At 38.8% G+C, this 20727-nt stretch overlaps 1 protein-coding gene across 5 annotated transcripts; it reads right to left on the reverse strand.

Moving 5' to 3' along the window:
• Window positions 1-610: 610 nt before the first annotated feature.
• LOC146551010 (mitochondrial carrier homolog 1-like) lies at window positions 611-18854 on the reverse strand. Of its 5 annotated transcripts, none has more exons than XM_085259231.1 (14): window positions 18814-18854; window positions 18396-18512; window positions 18067-18219; window positions 12941-13025; window positions 12751-12857; window positions 10957-11016; window positions 9994-10051; window positions 8304-8355; window positions 8113-8172; window positions 7928-8021; window positions 3296-3343; window positions 3143-3210; window positions 2193-2268; window positions 611-1564 (listed from the first exon to the last, which is right to left on the reverse strand). In XM_085259231.1, the coding sequence occupies exons 2-14, from the start codon at window positions 18411-18413 to the stop codon at window positions 1499-1501; spliced, it is 945 nt and encodes a 314-aa protein (XP_085115357.1). In that variant the 5' UTR covers window positions 18414-18512; window positions 18814-18854; the 3' UTR covers window positions 611-1498. The 5 variants fall into 5 exon arrangements, with proteins under 5 accessions (XP_085115357.1, XP_085115355.1, XP_085115358.1 ...); XM_085259229.1 differs by having other exon boundaries at window positions 10957-11019; XM_085259232.1 differs by lacking the exons at window positions 18396-18512; window positions 18814-18854 and having other exon boundaries at window positions 10957-11019; window positions 18067-18366.
• Between the last annotated feature and the right edge of the window lie 1873 nt (window positions 18855-20727).

The raw sequence follows: 20727 nt of genomic DNA on the forward strand, positions 1-20727 counted from the left end.
TCAGTGTTTTTTTCTGTAACGCTACCGATCTCCGACCTGTAACCCCATGTGATATGTGTTGTGTGTTGTGTGTGTGTGTGTGTGTGTGTGTGGGGGGGTGTCCCATTTCACTGCAAGGCAACCTGCATGTGGCGAATAAAGTCTTGATTGATCAGAGGTTGGGACTTTTTAAACAGAGCCGTCCTGTGTTGGGGGAACACTACAGGCGTAATTTATTATCAGCTCTGATGTTCTGTAGCACTCAAGCTCGCAACCTTTATTACAGTGTTTATATTACAAAGCCTCAGAATATCAGGCTGTTAGAAAGCTAATGAATAGTTAATTTAAACTTATCTATGGATTATCTGCTCATCACTGTAAAACCTCATTAGTTCAGAGAACTTCAAAAAGTATGTAAACTTGTCACCTTAGAAAAACGGTGAGTTATTTATTCATGTTAAAAAAAGTGGCCCAGGCAATGAACTATTCTTTACTATTCTATTATTCTATATCTACTATTCTATATCTAGTAACCCTCAATATGTTCTTATTTACTGCTTAAGATTGGATCTTAAAGCATCAGTATACAACTTATATAATATTTCACATTTTGAATATGAAGTGAACACTGTTGTGGCAAAGATTTTATTTTTTATCAATAAAAACAGGCAGGTGGGGTTGTTACTAGAGTCACACACATAAAGCAGAATTCATTTATCAGTCACATGTATCAGCGAACATGGACGCTTTCAGAACTAACAGACTGTTAACAGGTTTTTAAACCACTCGATTGGCAGGTTTAAAGGTTTAAAGGCTGACTGATAAAAAAGAAAACATTGTACAAACTTCAAAATCATATTTCTCCGTTTTATTAGACTCTGGCATATATAATATCTTGAGCTTCTTGACTTTCATACATTTCTCCAACCTCTTTTAAAGAAAATATTTTTTACTTAAAAAAATAGCATTACCTCTTTACTCAGTTTGCAAGAGCAACATCAAGAAAAAGACAAGAGGTTTTTAATTGCAAAGAAACTGAAAACAGATCATCTGTTCAGCTGCAACACTGGAGTGGATTAATAACATCTAAAATCAAGCAAAATGACAAGTTTTAAAACAACCAGAGATGTTTAAAGTGCTGCAGACTATAGCAGAGGTACCAACAAACATATTGGTGCAATTTGGAAGTACTGTTCTCACTGCAAGTCAGTCAAATAAATCATTTCATGTGAGAATCATTTCTAAAATGTCTTTGTGAGTCTCAGCAACAAAACGGTGCCCATAGTTGGTGCATTGTTTGGAAGCAGGGAGGAAAGGAGTAGAAGCTGGTATAATCATAACAATGAATGTGCTTCTCATACTTCAAAAAAGGTTCTGCTGCTCCAGCTGTCTGGATGGATACAGCAGGCTGATGACATGGATACAGCAGGCTGATGACAAAGGAAGGGATCGATATCTTTGGAAAATGTTTCTGAGCAAAAGGTGAAGAACATCCCAGCAGGTGGTGGCAATGACCATGTTAGTCCTCGATGGAGGTCAAGGGCACTCGGCGGAAAAAGAAACTGGATCCTCTAAAGAGGTGACCCTGGCGTGAGGGAGACAAAGAGAAGGAATATAGGAAAATATATAGTGCACTGGGGAACTCCAGCTCTGGTCTTCTGACTGGCTTTTGCAGTATGCTTTGCCTGAGCAGAGAGCATAGGCCTGTACACGTCGCAGTTCACCCTGCTACTTCTATCAGCAAGTGACCTGTTCCCTTGGCATCCATACATGCACATGCTGCATCACTACCTCCACCCTATTTGACAGGCAGTGTCCTGCTTACTCTCCACTATCCTACTGTAGTGTACAAGTGGTTTCCACTTTTTTGTGAACCCTCTGCATTTATCTTCACAAAGGTGTTTCTTGATTATAGATTTTGACAGTGATAGACCGACTACCTCCTTTCTTGACATGGCTACATACTGTGAATGTTTTTTCTGATCTAAGGAAGAATTCTACCTCTTCAGTTGTCTTCTGTGGTATTTCAGGCCTTTTGGTGTTGCTGAACCAGCCAGTGCATTCCTTCTTTTACAGATTGTTAATTTGAACATTCCTAAAGCTTCTGCATCCATCAGCATCTCTATTACCTCTATTTTGAGTTCCAGTGAATTGGTCATGGAATAATAAAATGGCATTAAGGAATCAAATGCCATGTGACATAGTGAGTGTACCTTGTTGCTCAGGTGATTCCAGCAGTGCAGCCAGGAGCTAAAGACGGGCGACAGAGGAGGAAGTCCTGCAGCCAGTCTGACAAGACAAAGCTCAGCAGTCAGACTGAAGCATCAGCGATTATTTTGCAAAAAAATATTAAAAGCATATTTACTGTAAACATAATAAAGACTTTAATGTAGCACAAAAAGCCCCTGTTCTGGAGACAAACTTCAAGTGTAAAAATGATGAACCATTTATTGTATGAGCCTCACATTAGTCAGATTTCGAGATCTTTAGTGATTTGGAAATGCTGTCAGACTCCAATCAATGCCTACATGGTAACACAAGAGCAGTTCATGGAGGAATCTGTAAACATATTTAAAACTTTAACTTTTGTTATGAGCACTGGTGCTTGTCCTTTGTCTACCAGTGGTCCTTGAAATATTTCTACAACTTCAGTTCTGCTGAAATTATTGGACATAACCTGGAAAGCACATACTAAAGCCCTTCCTTCGTAGTATATATATATAAATCTAAGCTGCTAGAAAACATGTATGTGGCAGTCATATGAAAAACAGGAAGTTCCTCATTTAGAATTTCACCACTTTGTTCTTAATCATTGTATGAAAAAAATCTATGAGATCAGGAATCCAACTGCCATCTGATTGAAATTACCCTTAAAAAGTTATAAATGATATGAGCTCCAGTTTCTCTAATCTTTGTTGACTAAATTTAACCTTTTCCAGAAGGTTTGTGCAACTTTTGTCTTTTTATTCTTTTGTATTCCACAGACCTGCAATCACAGCATCATGTTTCAAGTTGGTGAGAGAAAAAAAAAAAAACAATCGCTGAAACCATTTAATATGAGTGCGATAAAAAGCTAATTATAAACCTTGAAAGAGTCTACGGCATCAGGTTTAAATCAATATTACATTTTAAGTTCATAACTGTGTTTAGCTTAATGACTCACCCACAATTGTTTACCACCATAAGATCAGCAACCAGCATGAATGGATATGTAAGGACACTTACTGCAATCTAATGAGGCACAAAACGCACACTGCATTATTACTGAATTATGACATACAGGAGAAACCTTTCATGGTCTGAAGAGAGAACTTACGCCCATCACAAATTTAGTGTAGCTTCTCACTGCAGAGGCCTGACTGAACTGCAAAGAAATGTAAAGAGAGGGGGAAATGTTATTGAAGGAATTTACATGTTTCCAGAAACTAAAACTAATGCACTTAAAGTTCAATAGTTACAATCGTTTGTATAATAAACAACAAATTACCATGTAAGCATATACAAGTGTCTCTGAAACACCGGTATTACACGTTTTCTTTCATTCATCATTTTCGTTTTTGGTGTGTGAGGGTGATGGGTTTGTGTGCTCCAGTAATCCCAGAAGCTTTGTTGTCAAGTGCAATTTGCTACTGGTAGGGTCTTCGAAATCAAACTGGTCCTGGGTGAGGAGCCAGACACCCTACGCAGTATAATAAATCTAATAAAGGTTCAATGTAGCCTGCTCGGGACAGGGTCAGTGGGGATCCTACCCTGTCACCAGGAACAGGATAGAGGCTTATGGGTGAACGTCTGCTGGCCAAGCCTGAGCTCACAGCCTGGCAAGGATCAGCATGAAAAAGCTAAGTGGGTTTACTGTGGGACCACCACTCTCACAGGATGGGCTGCAGAGGAATGAAATATTGATAAGACATATGAACATGTGCATGGTACCCGGACACTATAGATCACTGGATGATTTTGTAATCAATAAAGACCAAGGAATTGACCTCAGGGGCAGGATTGTATCATGGCACAGATCTGAGGGTGGCTACAGAAAGATTTCTGCAGCACTGAAGGTTCTAATGAGCACAGTGGCCTCCATTGTCCGTAAATGGAAGACGTTTGGAACCACCAGAACTGTCTGACCATGTCAATCTACATGATCTGGGTAAAAGGGCCTTATTCGGGAGGTGCCCAAGTACCCGATGGGCACTCTAGTAAAGAGCTCCCAGCATTGCTCTGTGGAGAGAGGAGAAGCTTTCAGAAACAACCATTCCTGTACTCCAAGTAGCCAGGGTGAAGCCTACTTCTCAGTAAAAGACACATGAGAACCTGCCTGACTACTGTGTGAATGTCTGGCCCTGCCAGAGCCCAGACTGAAATCTGCCTGAAACCCTCTGGAGAGAAATGGCTGTGCACTGCTGCTCCCCAGCTGAGGTTCCACAAAGGAGAATGGGAAATAAGCTGCCCAAAAATAGGTATGCAAAGCTTGTAGCATCACTCTCAAAGAGGCATGAGGCTGTAATTGCTGCCAAAGGTGTTTCAAGTATTAAGCAAAGGCTGTGAATATTTAAGTACTTGTTATATTTTTCTCTTTATGAATATAAATTTGCAAGAATTTCAAGCAATTGCTTTTATAGGTTATTGTATTTAACATTTTGCAGTGAACAATGAATAGGGCTGTAACATGACAAAATGTGGAACAAATGAAGCTCTGTGAATACTTTCCAGATGTACTGTATGTATTATAGGAGACATATATAAAAATGTCTGAGTAATGGGTAATTAAAAAAATAAACCTATCTGGTAAAATGCAAAAGACAACTAGTATATGAAGCTAAAATTTCACAGCAATCCTCATAAACTACCAGTAACAAGTTTTAGAACACCACATTTTCAAGTTCTTTATTGAAAATTACGCAGTTTATTGTCTGATTGCACTCTGAAATGAAAGCATAGCACAAATAAGTAATTGGAGTTAAAAAAGAAATCATGGAATCAGTTTATAGACCAAAGTGTATTCTAACCTTTAACCCATCAGAGTAGCCTTCTTTGGCAGATATAACAGCTGAAGACAGTCGTGGCTTCTTTCTACAATAGAAATCAAATATTCTCCCATATCTGTAGCAGAAGTTCCCATAAACGTGGACCTTGTAGGTTGCTTTGCTTTCACTCTTCTGTCCAGTTCAAACCAGCTCGATGGGGTTTAAGTCTGGAGACTGTGCTGGACTCCATGTTTTCAAGCTCACCACCTTGTTCTTTGTTCCTGAGGTAGTTCTGGCACAGCTTGGATCTATGTTTTGGGTCTTTATGTTGCTGTAGGATGAAGCCTTGACCAACTAGGCTCATACCAGAGGGTCCTGCATGGTGCTGCACAATGCTGTGGTACGTGTTTTGGTTCAGGGAGCCTCTCACTCTGTACAAGTCACCGACCCTGGATCCAGCAAACAGCCCCAGACCATCACACTTCCTCCTCCATGTTTGACGGTTGACACCACACACTGTGGAACCATCCTTTACCTACTCGACCACAAAGATCCTGTGTGATGAACACAAGGTTTCAAATGTTGATCCATCAGTCCATAATACCTTCTTCCAGTCTTCAGTAGTCCAATGGTGGTATTTCATGTCCCAGCCAAGCCTCTTTGTCTTATTCTGACGTCTGGCTTTCTTGCTGCAACTCGTCCTGTCAAACCTGAAGCTCAAAGTCTTCTCTTCACAGCTGAAACTGAGACTTTCTTACTACGACCACTATTAAGCTGCTTGAAGCTGTTGTCCTGTCAGCCGCCTATCACACAGCTGTTAACTCTCAGAAACTTGTCCTCTGATTGAGTCGTGTCTTTGGGTCTGCAGACCTCTTCCTGTCAGTTTGTTTCTGAGCCTTTGGATGCTGAAGGAAACTAAACTCACTGACACCTTGACTTTCTTTGCAGTTTCTCTGTAGGACAGACCGACATTTATATGAAGGTCTGTCTCTCTTCCATTGTTAATCACCTTTTTCTCACCATTCTTGTACCATCACACTACTTTCTGTTCAACTGATGCTTTCGAGCGTATGGTACCACAGTGTGTTCCAACACTGCTTAATGGTCTGCATGTATCAAGTGTGCCTCTTCTGTATGTTGTTTATTTGCAATAAGGCAACTTTGTCATTAGCCTAGCCCAGGCTTTTGTCTAGCTGGTGATGATGATAATAATACCTCTGCCATAAACACTAGCTTAGCTTTTTGTCTATGAGACTATCCACTTGTTAAGTGATGATGTAACAACCCTGCCTCTGGGTCCAAACTCCTCCTTTTTTAATGCTATTGTCTTTTTCATGTATTGTAATGCTTTGTATTTTGTTTTAATACAAACAATACTAAAAAAACCCTTAAAAATAATCTATGTTCACTGTAGGCCTCTCTGCTTTTTTATTAGCACTATTCATGTGCACTGCATTTTTAAGCTCAGTTTTTAAAACCTTACGATGTAATTAGAATCCATGGGCTCACAGTCCGCTAGACGCCAAATATTTGAATGTTGAAATTTTAAAAAAAGAAAAGAAAAGAAAAAAAAAAGGACTCTCAGACTAATAATGGATTGCATTTATATAGCGCTTTTCGAGATCCTCAAAGCGCTTTACAATTCCACTATTCATTCACTCTCACATTCACACACTGGTGGAGGCAAGCTACAGTTTTAGCCACAGCTGCCTTGGGGCAGAAGCAAGGCAGCTATATCGCGCCATCGGCCATTCTGGCCAACACCAGTAGGTGGTAGGTGAAGTGTCTTGCCCAAGGACACAACGACCAATACGACCAAGACTTACAACCTTCCGATTACAAGATGAGCTTCCCAACCCCCTGAACCACTCGACTAACTAAGACTTCAACTGTTACATTAAGATGAGAATGTTTTGTTTCTTGTATTATATTCATAGTGATAGCAGAGCTACAACTTTTAGCTGTTTTTATAAATCCTTCAGTCAGAACATGGCATATCATTTTCAGTGAGATAACTTTCTTTGAACCTTGTGAATCCTCTTTTTCATGGATGCCTCAGTGTTAAATTTGATTGGAACATCTGGGAGAACAGCCAAACCTATCATTTTATAGAAGATAAAAGACCATTTTTAACTCTTTAAAGAAGAGTTTTGACCCTGAAATGGCTAATAACGTCAGATGTCAAAAATATATTTTTCTATAGAAAGCACTCAGACATAGAAAAATGTACTTGTAAGATTGTGTGTGTGGAAATGGGCCAAGTGGAGCAGAAAAGCACTATATAAGTGCAAGTCCATTATCACATCAGGATAGCCAGTGTCAACTTTAAGAAAATATTTTGTGTTTTGTATGATTAGCAGCATTGGCCAAATAGATTTCTAAGATTTGCAATCATTTATATAAAGTTTAGATTTCTTTCTAAATTAAGTGTTATAATATTCCGGTGTACTTCCGGGCCTTCTGGTCTTATTTTGTTGAAGGGATACAAATTGGATTATATTAACAGATTTTAAATTATGACAGGAATTTTAAAGTTGCATGAGAGCTCTTTTGTTTGTCACATTGTAGCTCTTACGGTATGTTTTTGAATGTACACAGGAAATCTTTGATACCACATGAACAGGATAATACGTATAATACAGAGATTCATCTGTTAATCTGTCAAGTGTGCAACCTCCCATTGTTTAATCCCCCTTACTGCACTGTACTGTCCATTACACTTGAGCCACTTAATGTTATCTAATTTTTGCATTTTGACTACATTTTAAATTCTGTTTTTTTGCTTTGTGGAAAATAAGGGCGCTCTACCTTCTGAGGCACAACCTCAAAGGTAGGCGTGGCTCAGGAGGTAGAGCGGGTGTTGAACATGCTCTTCAAGTGCCCACCTAGAACATACAATAGTTTTCCTAATAAAAATACAGTACTATTATAAAATTATATTTATTGTCAAAGCTTGTTGAAATAGGTAAAGGTGACAGACTTACACTTTCATCCACAGCATAGGTGTTAATAAAGTGAGCCAGGAGATTACAACACCACAGAAACAGAACCTCTCCCAGGACATGCGGTATGAGACCACTGCAAACACACAAACACTGCTATGATGGTTGGAGGTGAAAGATCACGATATCTGAGCAGGACAGACTGTACTAATAAAAGCATGACTCACACATAGAAGCCAGCAACTCCTTCCTCCTTGAAAATCTTGACCATACAGCTGAGCATCCCACTAAAAATCAGACAGACCTTTAATATCATCTTGCTTTTTTATGTAGATGTGAGTGTAGAATGTTTCTTTTAATCCACTTTCTTCATCTACAAAACACTTGTATGAAATTTATGTATAAACCAAAGTCTTACCCATACTTGACTTCTCTGCCAACAAACTGAGCCATGCAGCGTACCGACATAACTGCCAACGCAGAAAGGTTTATCAGATCATTTCATTCAGACAACATAACACTTTCATGAGGACTGGGAACATGCTACATACTGTAAACTGCAAACAAAGATTGATGCCTCAGAATAGTTCAATATGTAAACAAGTCTGTTAGTCCAACATGAGATTCCTGCTTCATGTGACGACTCAAATCACTACCTTCACATTTTAGGTCACTGTTCACAATCAGGCATTAAAAGGAGTTACAAATTTTCAAAGCACGCAGTAAAGACAGAATTCAATTAAAAATACTCAGTGTTGGGGAGTAACGGAATACATGTACCGCCGTTACGTATTTAAAATACAAAATATGAGTAACTGTATTCCGTTACAGTTACCGTTTAAAAAGGTGGTATTCAGAATACAGTTACTTTGTTGAAATAAATGGATTACACTGCGGTACTTTCCTGTTTCATTTTGTCGCGGGTCAGGACTGTTTGGGTTTTGTTTGACAGCTACGTTCTGTTGTTCCAGGCAGCAGCGTTACGGTTGCCATGGTTACAGGGTTACGCTCTCTCTCTCTCTCTCTGCGACTGTGTGTTTCCTGGGTGAGAGAGCGCCTTTTCGTTGTTGTTGTTGTTGTGCTAAGCTAACAGGCAGAATGCTACAAGCATAGCTCTAAAGAATGTAGCATCATGGGCAGTGTAGTCCGTGTTGCAGGGAGAATGAACTGCCATACACGTTATGGGTCTGTGAGCGCAAGGAGGGAGAAAAAGGGGAGTGGAAAGGTACGAGTTGTCATCGAGGAAAAACGGGAGCTGGAAGCATGTAAATATAATAATAACCACTTCAGCCAAGAAGAGTGCCTGACAAGCCCAGTTGTAAGTAAGCTATTAAGACTCGACTGTACACTGTGTTCGTGTTTTCCTCCGAAAACAATAAGTTCCGTTGGAGCAGTCTTTCAACGCCTCTCTCTGTCTCTTGCAAGAAAAGTTGACCCACACAACAAAGTAGAGCTATTTTTCGGCTACCAGCCGACAGGGACCCCGCCGTATTAGTCAGAGGTCCCTTTACTACAGTTCGGAGTCGCGAACCTTCAGTAATAGTAATAAATCACAGCAATAGTACATTCACGTTGTTGTAAAAAGCATGATAATATATTAAGTAATCCAAAGTATTCAGAATACGTTACTGTCATTGAGTAACGTAACGGAATACGTTACAGAATACATTTTGGGGCATGTATTCTGTATTCTGTAATGGAATACATTTTAAAAGTAACCTTCCCAACACTGAAAATACTTAATCAGTAGTTAAAAACAACAGAAAAAGAACACAGTACTTTTTTTAGTTATACTGACGACACACATTTATTTAGAATACAGTCACATTTTAATCATATGTTGACAGAGTGCTTTGTTCTATAAACTTTGAGCACTTTATCTACCTCAGACCTACATTCACTTTAGACTCACAAACATGCGTCTCTTTAGATTGTGGGCGGAGCCACAGAACCCATTGGACGCTCAGGAGCTGGAGTTCAAACCAGGAAATCTCTTCCTGTAAGGTGACTGCAGCACTATTTTATTTTACTAATCTCTGCCTAGCTTTTTTTATTTACTCAAAAGAAATGTTTCATGGCAGAATAAACATTTCCGGTTGCTGACATACCATGAAAAGGATGGGTGGCTACTCTGGACAGGCACTGGATGATCATCTCATGTGAGGTCTGGGAGACAAAGCAATGTAAAGAGAACGTTTTTCAAAGCCAGAAATAGCAAGACAATGTCTACAAATATCCTCTGCTTTCCAGATTTTTCACTTGATCACCACTTGCCTGTCTCAAATTTGCCCAGAGAAATTCCAGGGAAAATATAAGAACTTCCTAACAGGAATTATGCACAATTTCTGGTCCCTACCAACATTTGGTTTCTCAAAAAAGTATTTTAGGGATGAAGGTTGTTTTTAGACACTTTTTGGCATTTTTTAAGGAACATAATCTCTGATGAATCCTTTCAGGACCTGGTTGAAAATCTGCCATGAAGAATTAAGACAATTCTGAAGGCAAAAGGAGGTCCAACTCGCTTTTGGTCCATTTACGGTCCTGCAAATGACGGCAGGTTTCCCCATATATAAACAGTATAAAGTTATAAATATTACATTTTTTTATAATGACTATAATTAGCACTACTGACGGACAGTGGGCGTTGAGGTCATTTTTCTTGATCATTAATTTGCAAATTGGGAAACCAATGGGAAACCTTAAAAACCAGGTCCAGTAGGAAGTAGTGGAAAACTTGTAGTAACTAGTTCTAAGATGTTTTGCAAGGTTTTTATTTTGTGGCATGATACCACATTTCAGGTTTTACGCTGTGCCCTCACAATTATCTGGAAATACATTGATTAATCAAAAAGGATCCAATATTGTTTTCAAATAAAACCAAATCTATCAGTTACAGCATTTGATACTGATCATCATTGAACCATTTACCCTTTAAATTTAGGGCTTAAATGATTTTCAAATCATCGTATTCTGTCTTTTTCACAACTTATGAATAAGGAAACATTTGTACATCAGTTCAGCTACACTCAAAATGAAAGAAGTGAAGAACAGCCCTCACAGAGTTGTCTCACCTCTTTGACCACTTTCCTGAGTGAATTCTGCTGGTCGCCGTTCTTAAACAGGACGTCTATCTGCTGAACAAAGAACTCCGATTACCCTTCAAAACACACTATTGTGTAATCAGATATTTAAAGAACATAACATTCATCGACAACATCAATCATCTACAGCTCCACCTGCACAATCACTTAAAAACCCAAGTTTATTTTTGCAGAACCACAAATTCTTATGCATGTTTTAAATAAAATCATATGCGTGAGCACAGTGATTACACTTTACTGCCTGTCATCTCTCAAAGGCCTATTCAAGCACATCAGCTGTTCTTATTTGTAACTGGTAACAAATAAACAACATGTAAGTCCTTTGAACTTCACTAATATTTTGACTACAAACTGCAGCAAGATTACAGAAAATTACAGACCATGTTTACATGAAAGGCAAAAATGAATTAATTGATAATAAAAAGGAATTGAAATTGATTCCTATTGTAACACTTCTGCTATCAAACTGTGCCCTGGCTGAAAATCCATATGTTACAGCAATGTGACAGCAGAGGATTATTATCATTATGAAAATTCACTGAATGGGAAAAAGCTTTGAATGTGCTTTTGTCAAAAACTGAACCAGTAATGACAACAACACTGAGCAGCAATAAAAACCAAATTAAAAATATTATTTAAAGAAAAAAAAAACCAAAACATTAGCACAACATTGGCATGAAACCTGAAATAACTTGTCCTCTGTCAGGACATCACAACAAAAAGGGAACACAAACACTGGAAATGGCATCCCACTGATTCAGGAGACTTTCCTCCAGACAAAAGCAGCCTGCAAAGCTGGGAGAGCTTGCTGTTAGTGATTCATACAGGAGAACGATAAAAACCCAAGGTTTCTATTCAACACTGAATATTATTAATTTAGCTTTAATAATAAGGTGGCAGTAAATAAATCACTTCCTGTTCGAGCTGTTTCAGCCAATTACAGATCATTGAGACCACAGGCATGTCTCGAGTTTTAATCATCTTAAATTCCATCCACAGGTTTTTGGAAAACAATGACAATTTGATTTCATTTCATAAAACTGTACTTGTGTTAGTGCAGTATAGTGTCAGACGAGTGCCTGTAATCTTCACACACTTGGCAAATGCCTCTTGTTTTAGAGGCATTTAAATACACAGGGCAAAATCTTATTTGCAGCATGGCCCTGCTGGGGCCACATAAATATAAGCACAGTGACCCTGTGCTGTATCTGAAACACTGTGACGTGAAACATTCAGCAGCATGTTAAAGTAATAATTCAGTAACACTGCAGTATGGGAAAAGTCAGAGTGTAGTGTTTATACGTATTCGTTTTTAATACGAAGGCTGGTAAGGAAAGTCTAATATCAGCTGTTTAACAGTTTGGTTCCCACACTCTGTGTAAAGTACAGAGCGTGCCCTCATCATTGGCTATCATCATTGTGCTTCTGTATAAGCCTTTGCAATAGAACATATAGAACATATGCAGCTCCGTTTTTGTTCTTTATCTTTCAGATTTTAAAGAGTTACAATCAATACAATACTCCAGCTTGTCCAGGTTGAAATCTAAAGATAACAAAGGGAATTTTTAACAGTTTTAACAGTTTAATGTTAAGTTCAAGTTGAATCACAGAGATTCTTGATGGAGGTCACACTGTCAGAACTGCTAATTCAAATGACTTATACAGGCACCTCTGATGGATCCAGCTATAGAGAAACATCTGCTTATTCATCTTAGCAAGAAGGGTTGTACCCTTTGTACCATCTTAATCTCATTTCCTGCTTACCTGTTTAACTTTGCTCCTCACCACAGTAGAGATGGCACTGGATACAATACGTGGTGAGAGGCCACGAAGAAGTCCTCTCTTTCCATCCACCTTCACAATATGCTGCGCTGAAAACAAATTCATGTCCTGTAAAATGTTCATGCTTTGTCCAGTTGGACGATAAGTCATCCATTAATCCCACTTCACTCACCATAAGAGAGAAAGCCGGGCAGGTATAAAACTCTCCTTCCAAACATAGTTGTTCCCACAGTCGGGGGAAGAGGCTCATGTCCCACCTGGAGACAACAGCAGTTTCAATTAAACAGATTCTCTACATGACCATTTTCTTTTATTCAACTACAGCTTCGGGTGTTTGCTTTCCAAGAACAGACTGGACGACTTAAACAACTGACCAAAATACATTTAAATCATTATTTTAAATCAGTGACAGACAGAACAATTCAGGTTTTGAAAAACAGACATAATGAGCCAAAATGAAAGAGTAAAAAATGTAAACACTGAATGAGATGAAATTAAAGAAAGATGACCATCTCAGCAACGTGTCATCAATTTGCCTTTTGGAATAAAAACGCCGCCCTCAATAAAAACCAGTTTATCTGGATGTGCTTTTGCTAATAGTAAATCAGCTTTATTCTTAATCAAGACATAAAACAAAGTACACGTCTGACTAATATGTCAAATGAGAAATGGGTTGAGTATGAAAATTATTCTCATGGCTGGATTTTTGCAGACATGATCCAGATTTGGCCCGTGCAGATTAGCGTCTGCATACGACTGCAGCAGTGTGACTCTGAATCAGGTGTTGAACCATAACACATGTGTTTTTGCTGATAGTTAATTATAGCTTAAAGCTAATCAGAGTCTAATCAGGTGTAGCTTTGACCAATATCATGAATAAGAAAATATAATCTATAACAATGATTCCAATCACAGTCCTCTTACTGAGAAGCTGTGTAGAAACAACCTTGGAAAGTAAGTGTTCATGTGTGTGTGGAAAAGATGTGACGTGTGTGGGAGTGAGTGACACCAACGAGGCACTAATCTAAAAGGACGTCTGACTTCTTAAATACAGTGTGTAAGTGTGCTGTGTATTCTGTACAAATGTTTGTGTGCGATCTTCTCTGCTTAGGCTGCTGCCTCGATCAGCAGAAGGAAATGGGTGGATGGAGGTTTAAACTTTGGTTTATATCAGCTATGTGGAAAAGTCAAACAGATAGAGAGAGAATGATAAGGGTGGCTGATCAGTTGTCAACCACATGACTGGATGTCACAATGGGTGAGGCCAGATGTCACCTGAGAAGCTGTGCCATTCTGTAACAGAGGTATAAAAATTAGGTGAAGAAGAGATTCAGGGTTTATCCCTTTGTCTTCTGCAAGATAAGCAGTTAAGCTGACTGGAACAGTTCACAGTTGAAAATTCCAGCAAAGACACTAAAGGGATGTTGGGATGCTGTCCACACTGTGAACCTGCACACTGGCTTGTTTTTGTTTTTTACCCTTTTGCTTATTTTTCCGGTGTTAGATGAAAGAATCCGGGTTTGGGTTAGGATCTGGATTTCCAATCAACACGGAACAAAAGGATGAGTACATCTTCAGATCCAGTTGTGCTCACTGTCTCTCCAACCTTCTTCCTCACAAGATCTGAAAACTCAGCATTAGCTCAGAGTGGGTTCATTAGATAATCTAATTCAAGGGATTTAATCAGAAAAAAAACTGTTTGACACTGCTTTGCAAAGTTACACACCAATTCAATATTCATTGTAGTGACCTCCAATTGATGTGATCAGTGTCATTACTGCCAACATGAATTATGATTTTACTGAATCTATATTTATCCTGAACCAGCAGATTCATGTCTCCTTCAATGTCATCTGCTCTGACGCCTGAAAGACGATTAAAGCAGAATCACCAATAACTAGATAAAGTGTAGAACAACTAAATTTGTTTTGCTGTTATTTAGAGGCAAAAATCACAATAAAGGACCAATCATGTTAAGTGATGTGGTTTACAGATGACAAGCTAGAAGAAAAATCAGTGTAAAATTTCCACGTTTTTGGACATCAGTGTGCCAGAACAGCATGTTCACATTAAAGTCTGCACTGAAAAAAACTTAAATAAATCTTAAATACAGATGGTGAAGAGAGCTGTTGGGCACATGAGTTCAAAAATATTTCACAGGCGATCGCTGAAATCTAATGACTGTGAGGTGTACAGTCTACAGTCCTATCAAAAGTTATGGAATCACCAACCTTGATTTGAATAAAGTAAAACACAGTAAAAACTCTGAAAGCACATCCTCAAACTACAGATGTGACACAAAACTATCAGTCCACGCAGTTCAACCCAGCTGTCACAGAGTGACACCCAAAGTGCACGTTGGACAGGTCGTCCATCACAAGCATCTGCAGTGGATCGAAGCTATTTTATGTTTAAGAACTGGCTTCATTAAAGAGGCCCCAAACAAATCACATTGCTTTAATTAAAGTGAACATGAAACACTACAAGAGTAAAGGTTCATTTAGGAGACCTGCTTTCAAAAGCAGAACACGTTTAGCGCCATCTTGTGCCACATGGCATCACCGACTTGGTTGGTTAGTTCTGGCTAATAGATTTAAGTATTATTCAGAGATTATCTCTCTCATAAAATCATGGAAGGACAGGCCCCAGCACGGTATGTACCACCAACAGATAAAGGAAGTGGCCTCTGGTAGAGGATCCGAGCTTGAAGGATAGACCACCCGCAGGGGGGAGCAGGGAGTTATACACATCTATCTATACACACATATATGTATGTATGTATGTATGTATGTATGTATGTATGTATGTATGTATATATATATATATATATATATATATATATATATATATATATATATATATATATATATATTTTTTTTTTTTAGGGGTGCAACGATACACAAAATTCACGGTTCGGTTCGGTTCGATACTTTGGTGTCACGGTTCGATATTTTTTCGATACAAAAAAAATGTTCATGCATTTTTTATTTGTCATTTATTAAAATTATAAATATATATGTTTTAACTCAAAAGTACAGTTTTTAAATTTAACCCTAACCCTTGTGCGTGTTTTTTATTTTGACTGCGAATGCGCACCTGCGGACCACTTATGTGCAGCCCTGGTTATTTAGCTCGTCATATTGCAGCCACGGAGATTCTTTTGTCCATGAAACCATAAAGCTGCACTTTCTTTTTGCCTTATAGTCTCATTTGTCATAACTTCTCCGTTTTGTGGTAAGCTTTTCTTTGGCTGTCACTTCTTCACCCTGACCTGTCTTATTTGGCTCAGCAGAACTAAAATATATATCGTGCTGCTTTTACACACGCACTCACATAAGCTCAGCGATTCTCTGCGCGATCAACCTCTCACATGTTTAAGCTTGCTGCGGGAGATTTCACTTGTCATGTTTGCATAGTAAGCTAACGATTAATAAGACGATGTCAGAGGAATTGGTGCACAAATTATCATCACTCACAGATCAGTGCTGTCGCTCTCTATACACAGTTCGCAGATTGCAAAGTGAAAGCAAAAAAACAAGCGCAAATTCAAACGCGACTTCAATATGTCACATATTGACAGTGGCTCACCGATGCCAATGACATAATTACCCAGCTACATTTCTGAAAGAATGCAAAAGCATTGACATATATTTTTCCTACAATAGCCCGACGGGCAGGGCAGAGATAGATTTTGGTAGCCCGACTGAAAAAATCGCTAGCTCCGGGACGTCGGGCTAGCGATATTGCAAGCCCTGTATCTGATTGAGGAATCACTCATCTTTGGAAAAGAGAGTTTATTACAGAGAAATGTCTCTTTCCAAAATAAAAGCTATACTATCCGCTTCTTCTGGGCTATATTCTCAGCAGCATAAGGAGAATCATGTGCTAACAGCTGTCTAAATGACTCGGCTAAAGTTAGTAGCATGCTTGTTGTTTTTGTCTTTGCACTAGGATGATGTCGGCGTAAATGTGCAGTCATATTCGTTGTGTTCCCACTAGTGCTTTCAGGTTAATCTCGTTGAAATGACCTTAACGCCACAACATGGCAAATCTCTGGCCAACAAGTTAATGAGCTAACTGCGCTAACACACTAGTTCACACCAATGTAATTGAGCATTGCATGGCACATCCAACATACTGTTTTACTTTAGTCCATGACTCGCTTACCTTCAGGGTCATACGTCACATGAAAACCAAAGTAATTCCAAACGCCAGATCTGAATGAGGTTCAATTTGCCTGTTACAAGGAGAGCTTAACTTCTGTCTCGCTAGCTTGCCCTGCGCTCTTCCTTCTGACTATGCTGTCTGTGTTGAGTGCTCAGTGAATCTGCATTCGACTACTCCGCCTAGGCTGCACTGTCGAGCCTAGGCGGAGTAGTCGAATGCAGATTCACTGAGCGCTCAACACAGACAGCATCGTCAGAAGGAAAATTGATAAAATAAATTACAAATGTTGTATTGTTCGATACATATGCGTACCGAACCGAAAGCACTGTATCGAACGGTTCAATATCGATACGAATATCGTTGCACCCCTAATATATATATATATATATATATATATATATGTACCTAATTATTCAAAATAGTGAAAAGAGGGTGCTTGCAGACCTTAACAAGTTGTAACATCTGGCTAAGTAAACAAAAGCATGGCCCCAAAATAAAGATGTAGCTTGTTCCAAGTCAAGTGTGTTTAAAATTTGGAGAAAATGGAAAACGGACCTCACAGTAGAGCCATCAGTCTTTGACTACAGGACTCGGGGCTTATAGTTTTTCCTGTCATCCAGCTTTTGCAATACATTTTCAGTGTTTAAAACAATGCTGGATGTTCATTCTAAGTTTGGAGGGTTTTACAGAATGAGCACAACAGAATGTCTTGATGCATCATCCAGGTAAGGAAATCCTAAAAAGTTTATTCTGTTCATCTGGACGTTTTAGTGGGAGAAACATTAGTGGCATCTTCAGTCTCAGCTGACTGCAGCTTTCCACCTGTATAAACAGTACATTTGTAAATGGTTCGACGGAGCAGAAATAACTGCTTAGATTTACAGTATTTTTGAGGTGAGGCTCGGATTTAAAAGTCAAACGCAATTTCGTATCGATGAGGAAAACAAGACAACACTATAGACTCTTCTGCCCATAGCGGTTATAAATGTAACCCACAGCAAGCGATTACATTTCACTGCTAAGCTAAATGAGTAAATAGAAGCATGAGTTGACATATTTCCAAAAACAGCACGGAAGCTGTATATTCATATTCAGCCTCTATGATGACTGTTAGCTAGCTACATCGGCTACCTGTATTAGCAGCTTGACGTACAGCAGCGGGTGTGTGAGGGTTGTTACACCCGCTCCCAGCAGAAACACTGCGGTGTCCACGTCCACGGTGGTTGGTGTAGCATCCTGCGCGACACCGACTGCTGGACCATGCAGGTTTTCTGGCGACTCCATCTTTAGTTACCGTGAACGAGGGAGACGAATCATTAGCGTTGTGTATCAAACAACAAAAACAACTTCCGCTTTTCAGAATAATAGTTTAAGTGGAGACGTTTTCTAGTGAGTAAAATGCAGGCGTGAGTGAGAGCAGATTTCACAACGTATTCTGTCTAAAAATAGCTATCTCTTACCAAAACTCGTGAAGTCATAAAAACACGTGCGTGTACTTCTTATCTGCCACAGCCAGAGAGCTTCCTGTCAGCGTGGACAGAGATTAACAGCGCCTCTTGGGTAGTCTGCCTTAAATTCTAGAAATAAATAATAAATATTGAAAGGCTTGTGTAGCATGCTGGTTAAAAACGTATAAACTGGTATATTTTTTCTTATAGTGCTTAATTTAATTCTGGATCTAGAAGAAGCCGATTGGACGGACTTAATCTCGCTGTTTCTCACTATTTTATTTTAGTAGCAGTATTTTTCTTTTTCTTTTTTTTAAAATGATGCATTATTTTTTAAATATTCCTGACGAAATCAGGAACCACAAAAAACAAAAACAAAAAACAAAAAAAAACGTTGTATGCATATGGTCATTTCTAATTACATACATACATGTAGTGATGGGACGTTCTGTATCGAGGCTTCGGAGCGTGTGTCGAGTAATGGAGGGGGCGTTTCCGCGAAGCGCGTATCGAGGCTTGCTTCATTTATGGGAGGAGCTGAAAATGATGACGTCCGAAGCCTCGCTGCCCGGCTGTACCACGTGACTGGTTCATGAAGTGGTTCGAACTTTGCCGCAAGATATGACAGCGATATAAACCCCGCAGACTTCATTCAAAAATGTGGGTGTTTGATGGAGAGTTGCGGTTAGTGAGAGTTTGGAGACCGTTTGGAGGTTTATGAGAGTGAGGAGAGAAAGTCAGGAGAGAATGGAGCCAGCTAAGAAGAGGAGGATGTCCTCCCCTGTGTGGGAACATTTTGATTTTATTCCTCCCAACAAGGTATGTAAATTTCTACAGAAGATGTATTGTCATGATACTGATGGTGCAATACAATTTATGTTGAGCTGTCTTGACTTTTGTACAAGGTGAAGTGTTTGCTATGTGCCAGGGAGCTGGGATATAACAACAACACCTCATCCATGCTTAGGCACTACAGAGCTTTGCATGAGAATAAGAGGAACACCGATTGTGGAGCAAGACCAGGTGAGCCATCAAATGCAATGATAATATAGCATGCAGTAATGTTACTAAATGATATAACAATATTATACAACTGTTATAAGTTACGTGTGTGATATTTATATTTGTGCTTTGTCTTTATTGTCTTTCCTCAGGAGAACAATCTCAAATAGATGAAGACCTGGTCAGCATGGTGATTGAGGACTCCCAGCCATTTAGCATTGTGGAGGACAAAGGATTCAAAAGATTTGTTAAATCATTAAATCCCAGCTATGTTCTCCCCACTAAAAAGGACGTAAAAGCAGTGAAAATTTAGTTTTTACAGAATAAAATGTGAACAGGCAGGACTGAGGCTCAAAGCCTCAGTGTGTAGCTGTCCATACCTCAACGTTACAAAAGCACAACTACTGTCCACACCCCAACCACACCTCACCTCACAGTAAATGATCATTTCCATTTCAAGCATTTCCAAATAATCATTTCCCATACTGCCAGTATAAATATACACAGTGTACTGCCATCACTACAATATACATGTTTTACACACTCCTTTTGTTGTTGACATTTACAGGCTGTGTGCAAAATGCCACACTCTTCAAATTCATGCCAGCTATTATTTTTACGTCCAGTAGGTGTCCTGCTAGAGCAAATGAAGCTTCATGAAGCTTCGCGTTGGGGTGAACCAATTGGATGAAAAGCTTCAGTGCTTCATGGGGCTTCATCTGCCCATCACTACATACATGACTATCAGCCTTCCATGCTTCAAAATAGCAGTGCTGTTCATGGCTCAGTCAGCTCATCCATCCATTCACTTACCTAACACATAACAAATGTTTTTATTTTTTTGTTTTTTGTTTATTTGATTTTTAAAGTCAGTTACATCCCCGAAGCAACTCAATTTATCAAATAATATGAGATCGTGCAAAAGTAAAAAAAAAAAAAACTAGATAAACATAAAAAGGAAAATGCAACATTTTTGTAAAAAGGACAAGAGATGAAGCAGGAAATTATCAATCTAGTGATAACAAAAACAAATAAAAAATGTAATTGGTTGCAAAGCAATACATCTCACTATATGTTGCTGTCAGCTGAATTCTCTATTATTATTATTATTATTATTATTAGTAGTAGTAGTAGTAGTATAAGTAAACGTATTATTATTATTATGCTTCCTATTCTTTCCCACACCGTTTGTCATGTAGGCAGAATTTTCACACCAAATCAACCAATGAGATGTATGTTTTACATTTTTAGATTTTTGTATTTATTTATTTCAAAGAATTCACCTAAAAAAAATTGTTTATTTATTTTTTAAATTTCTCTGGCTCTTGTTAAATTCCCAGTA

This window comes from Mchenga conophoros, linkage group LG20, assembly GCF_057382185.1.
Source record: "Mchenga conophoros isolate Kocher_MC1m ecotype Shallow Benthic linkage group LG20, M_conophoros_male_GT1.1, whole genome shotgun sequence".
Taxonomy (NCBI): domain Eukaryota; kingdom Metazoa; phylum Chordata; class Actinopteri; order Cichliformes; family Cichlidae; genus Mchenga; species Mchenga conophoros.

Coding starts and splice junctions, on each gene's coding strand:
- LOC146551010 (XM_085259229.1), bottom strand. Junction 10,052..10,956: donor TCAGGAAAGTGGTCAAAGAG/GTGAGACAACTC, acceptor TTTGTCTCCCAG/ACCTCACATGAGATGATCAT. Junction 8,022..8,112: donor GGAGTTGCTGGCTTCTATGT/GTGAGTCATGCT, acceptor GTGTGTTTGCAG/TGGTCTCATACCGCATGTCC.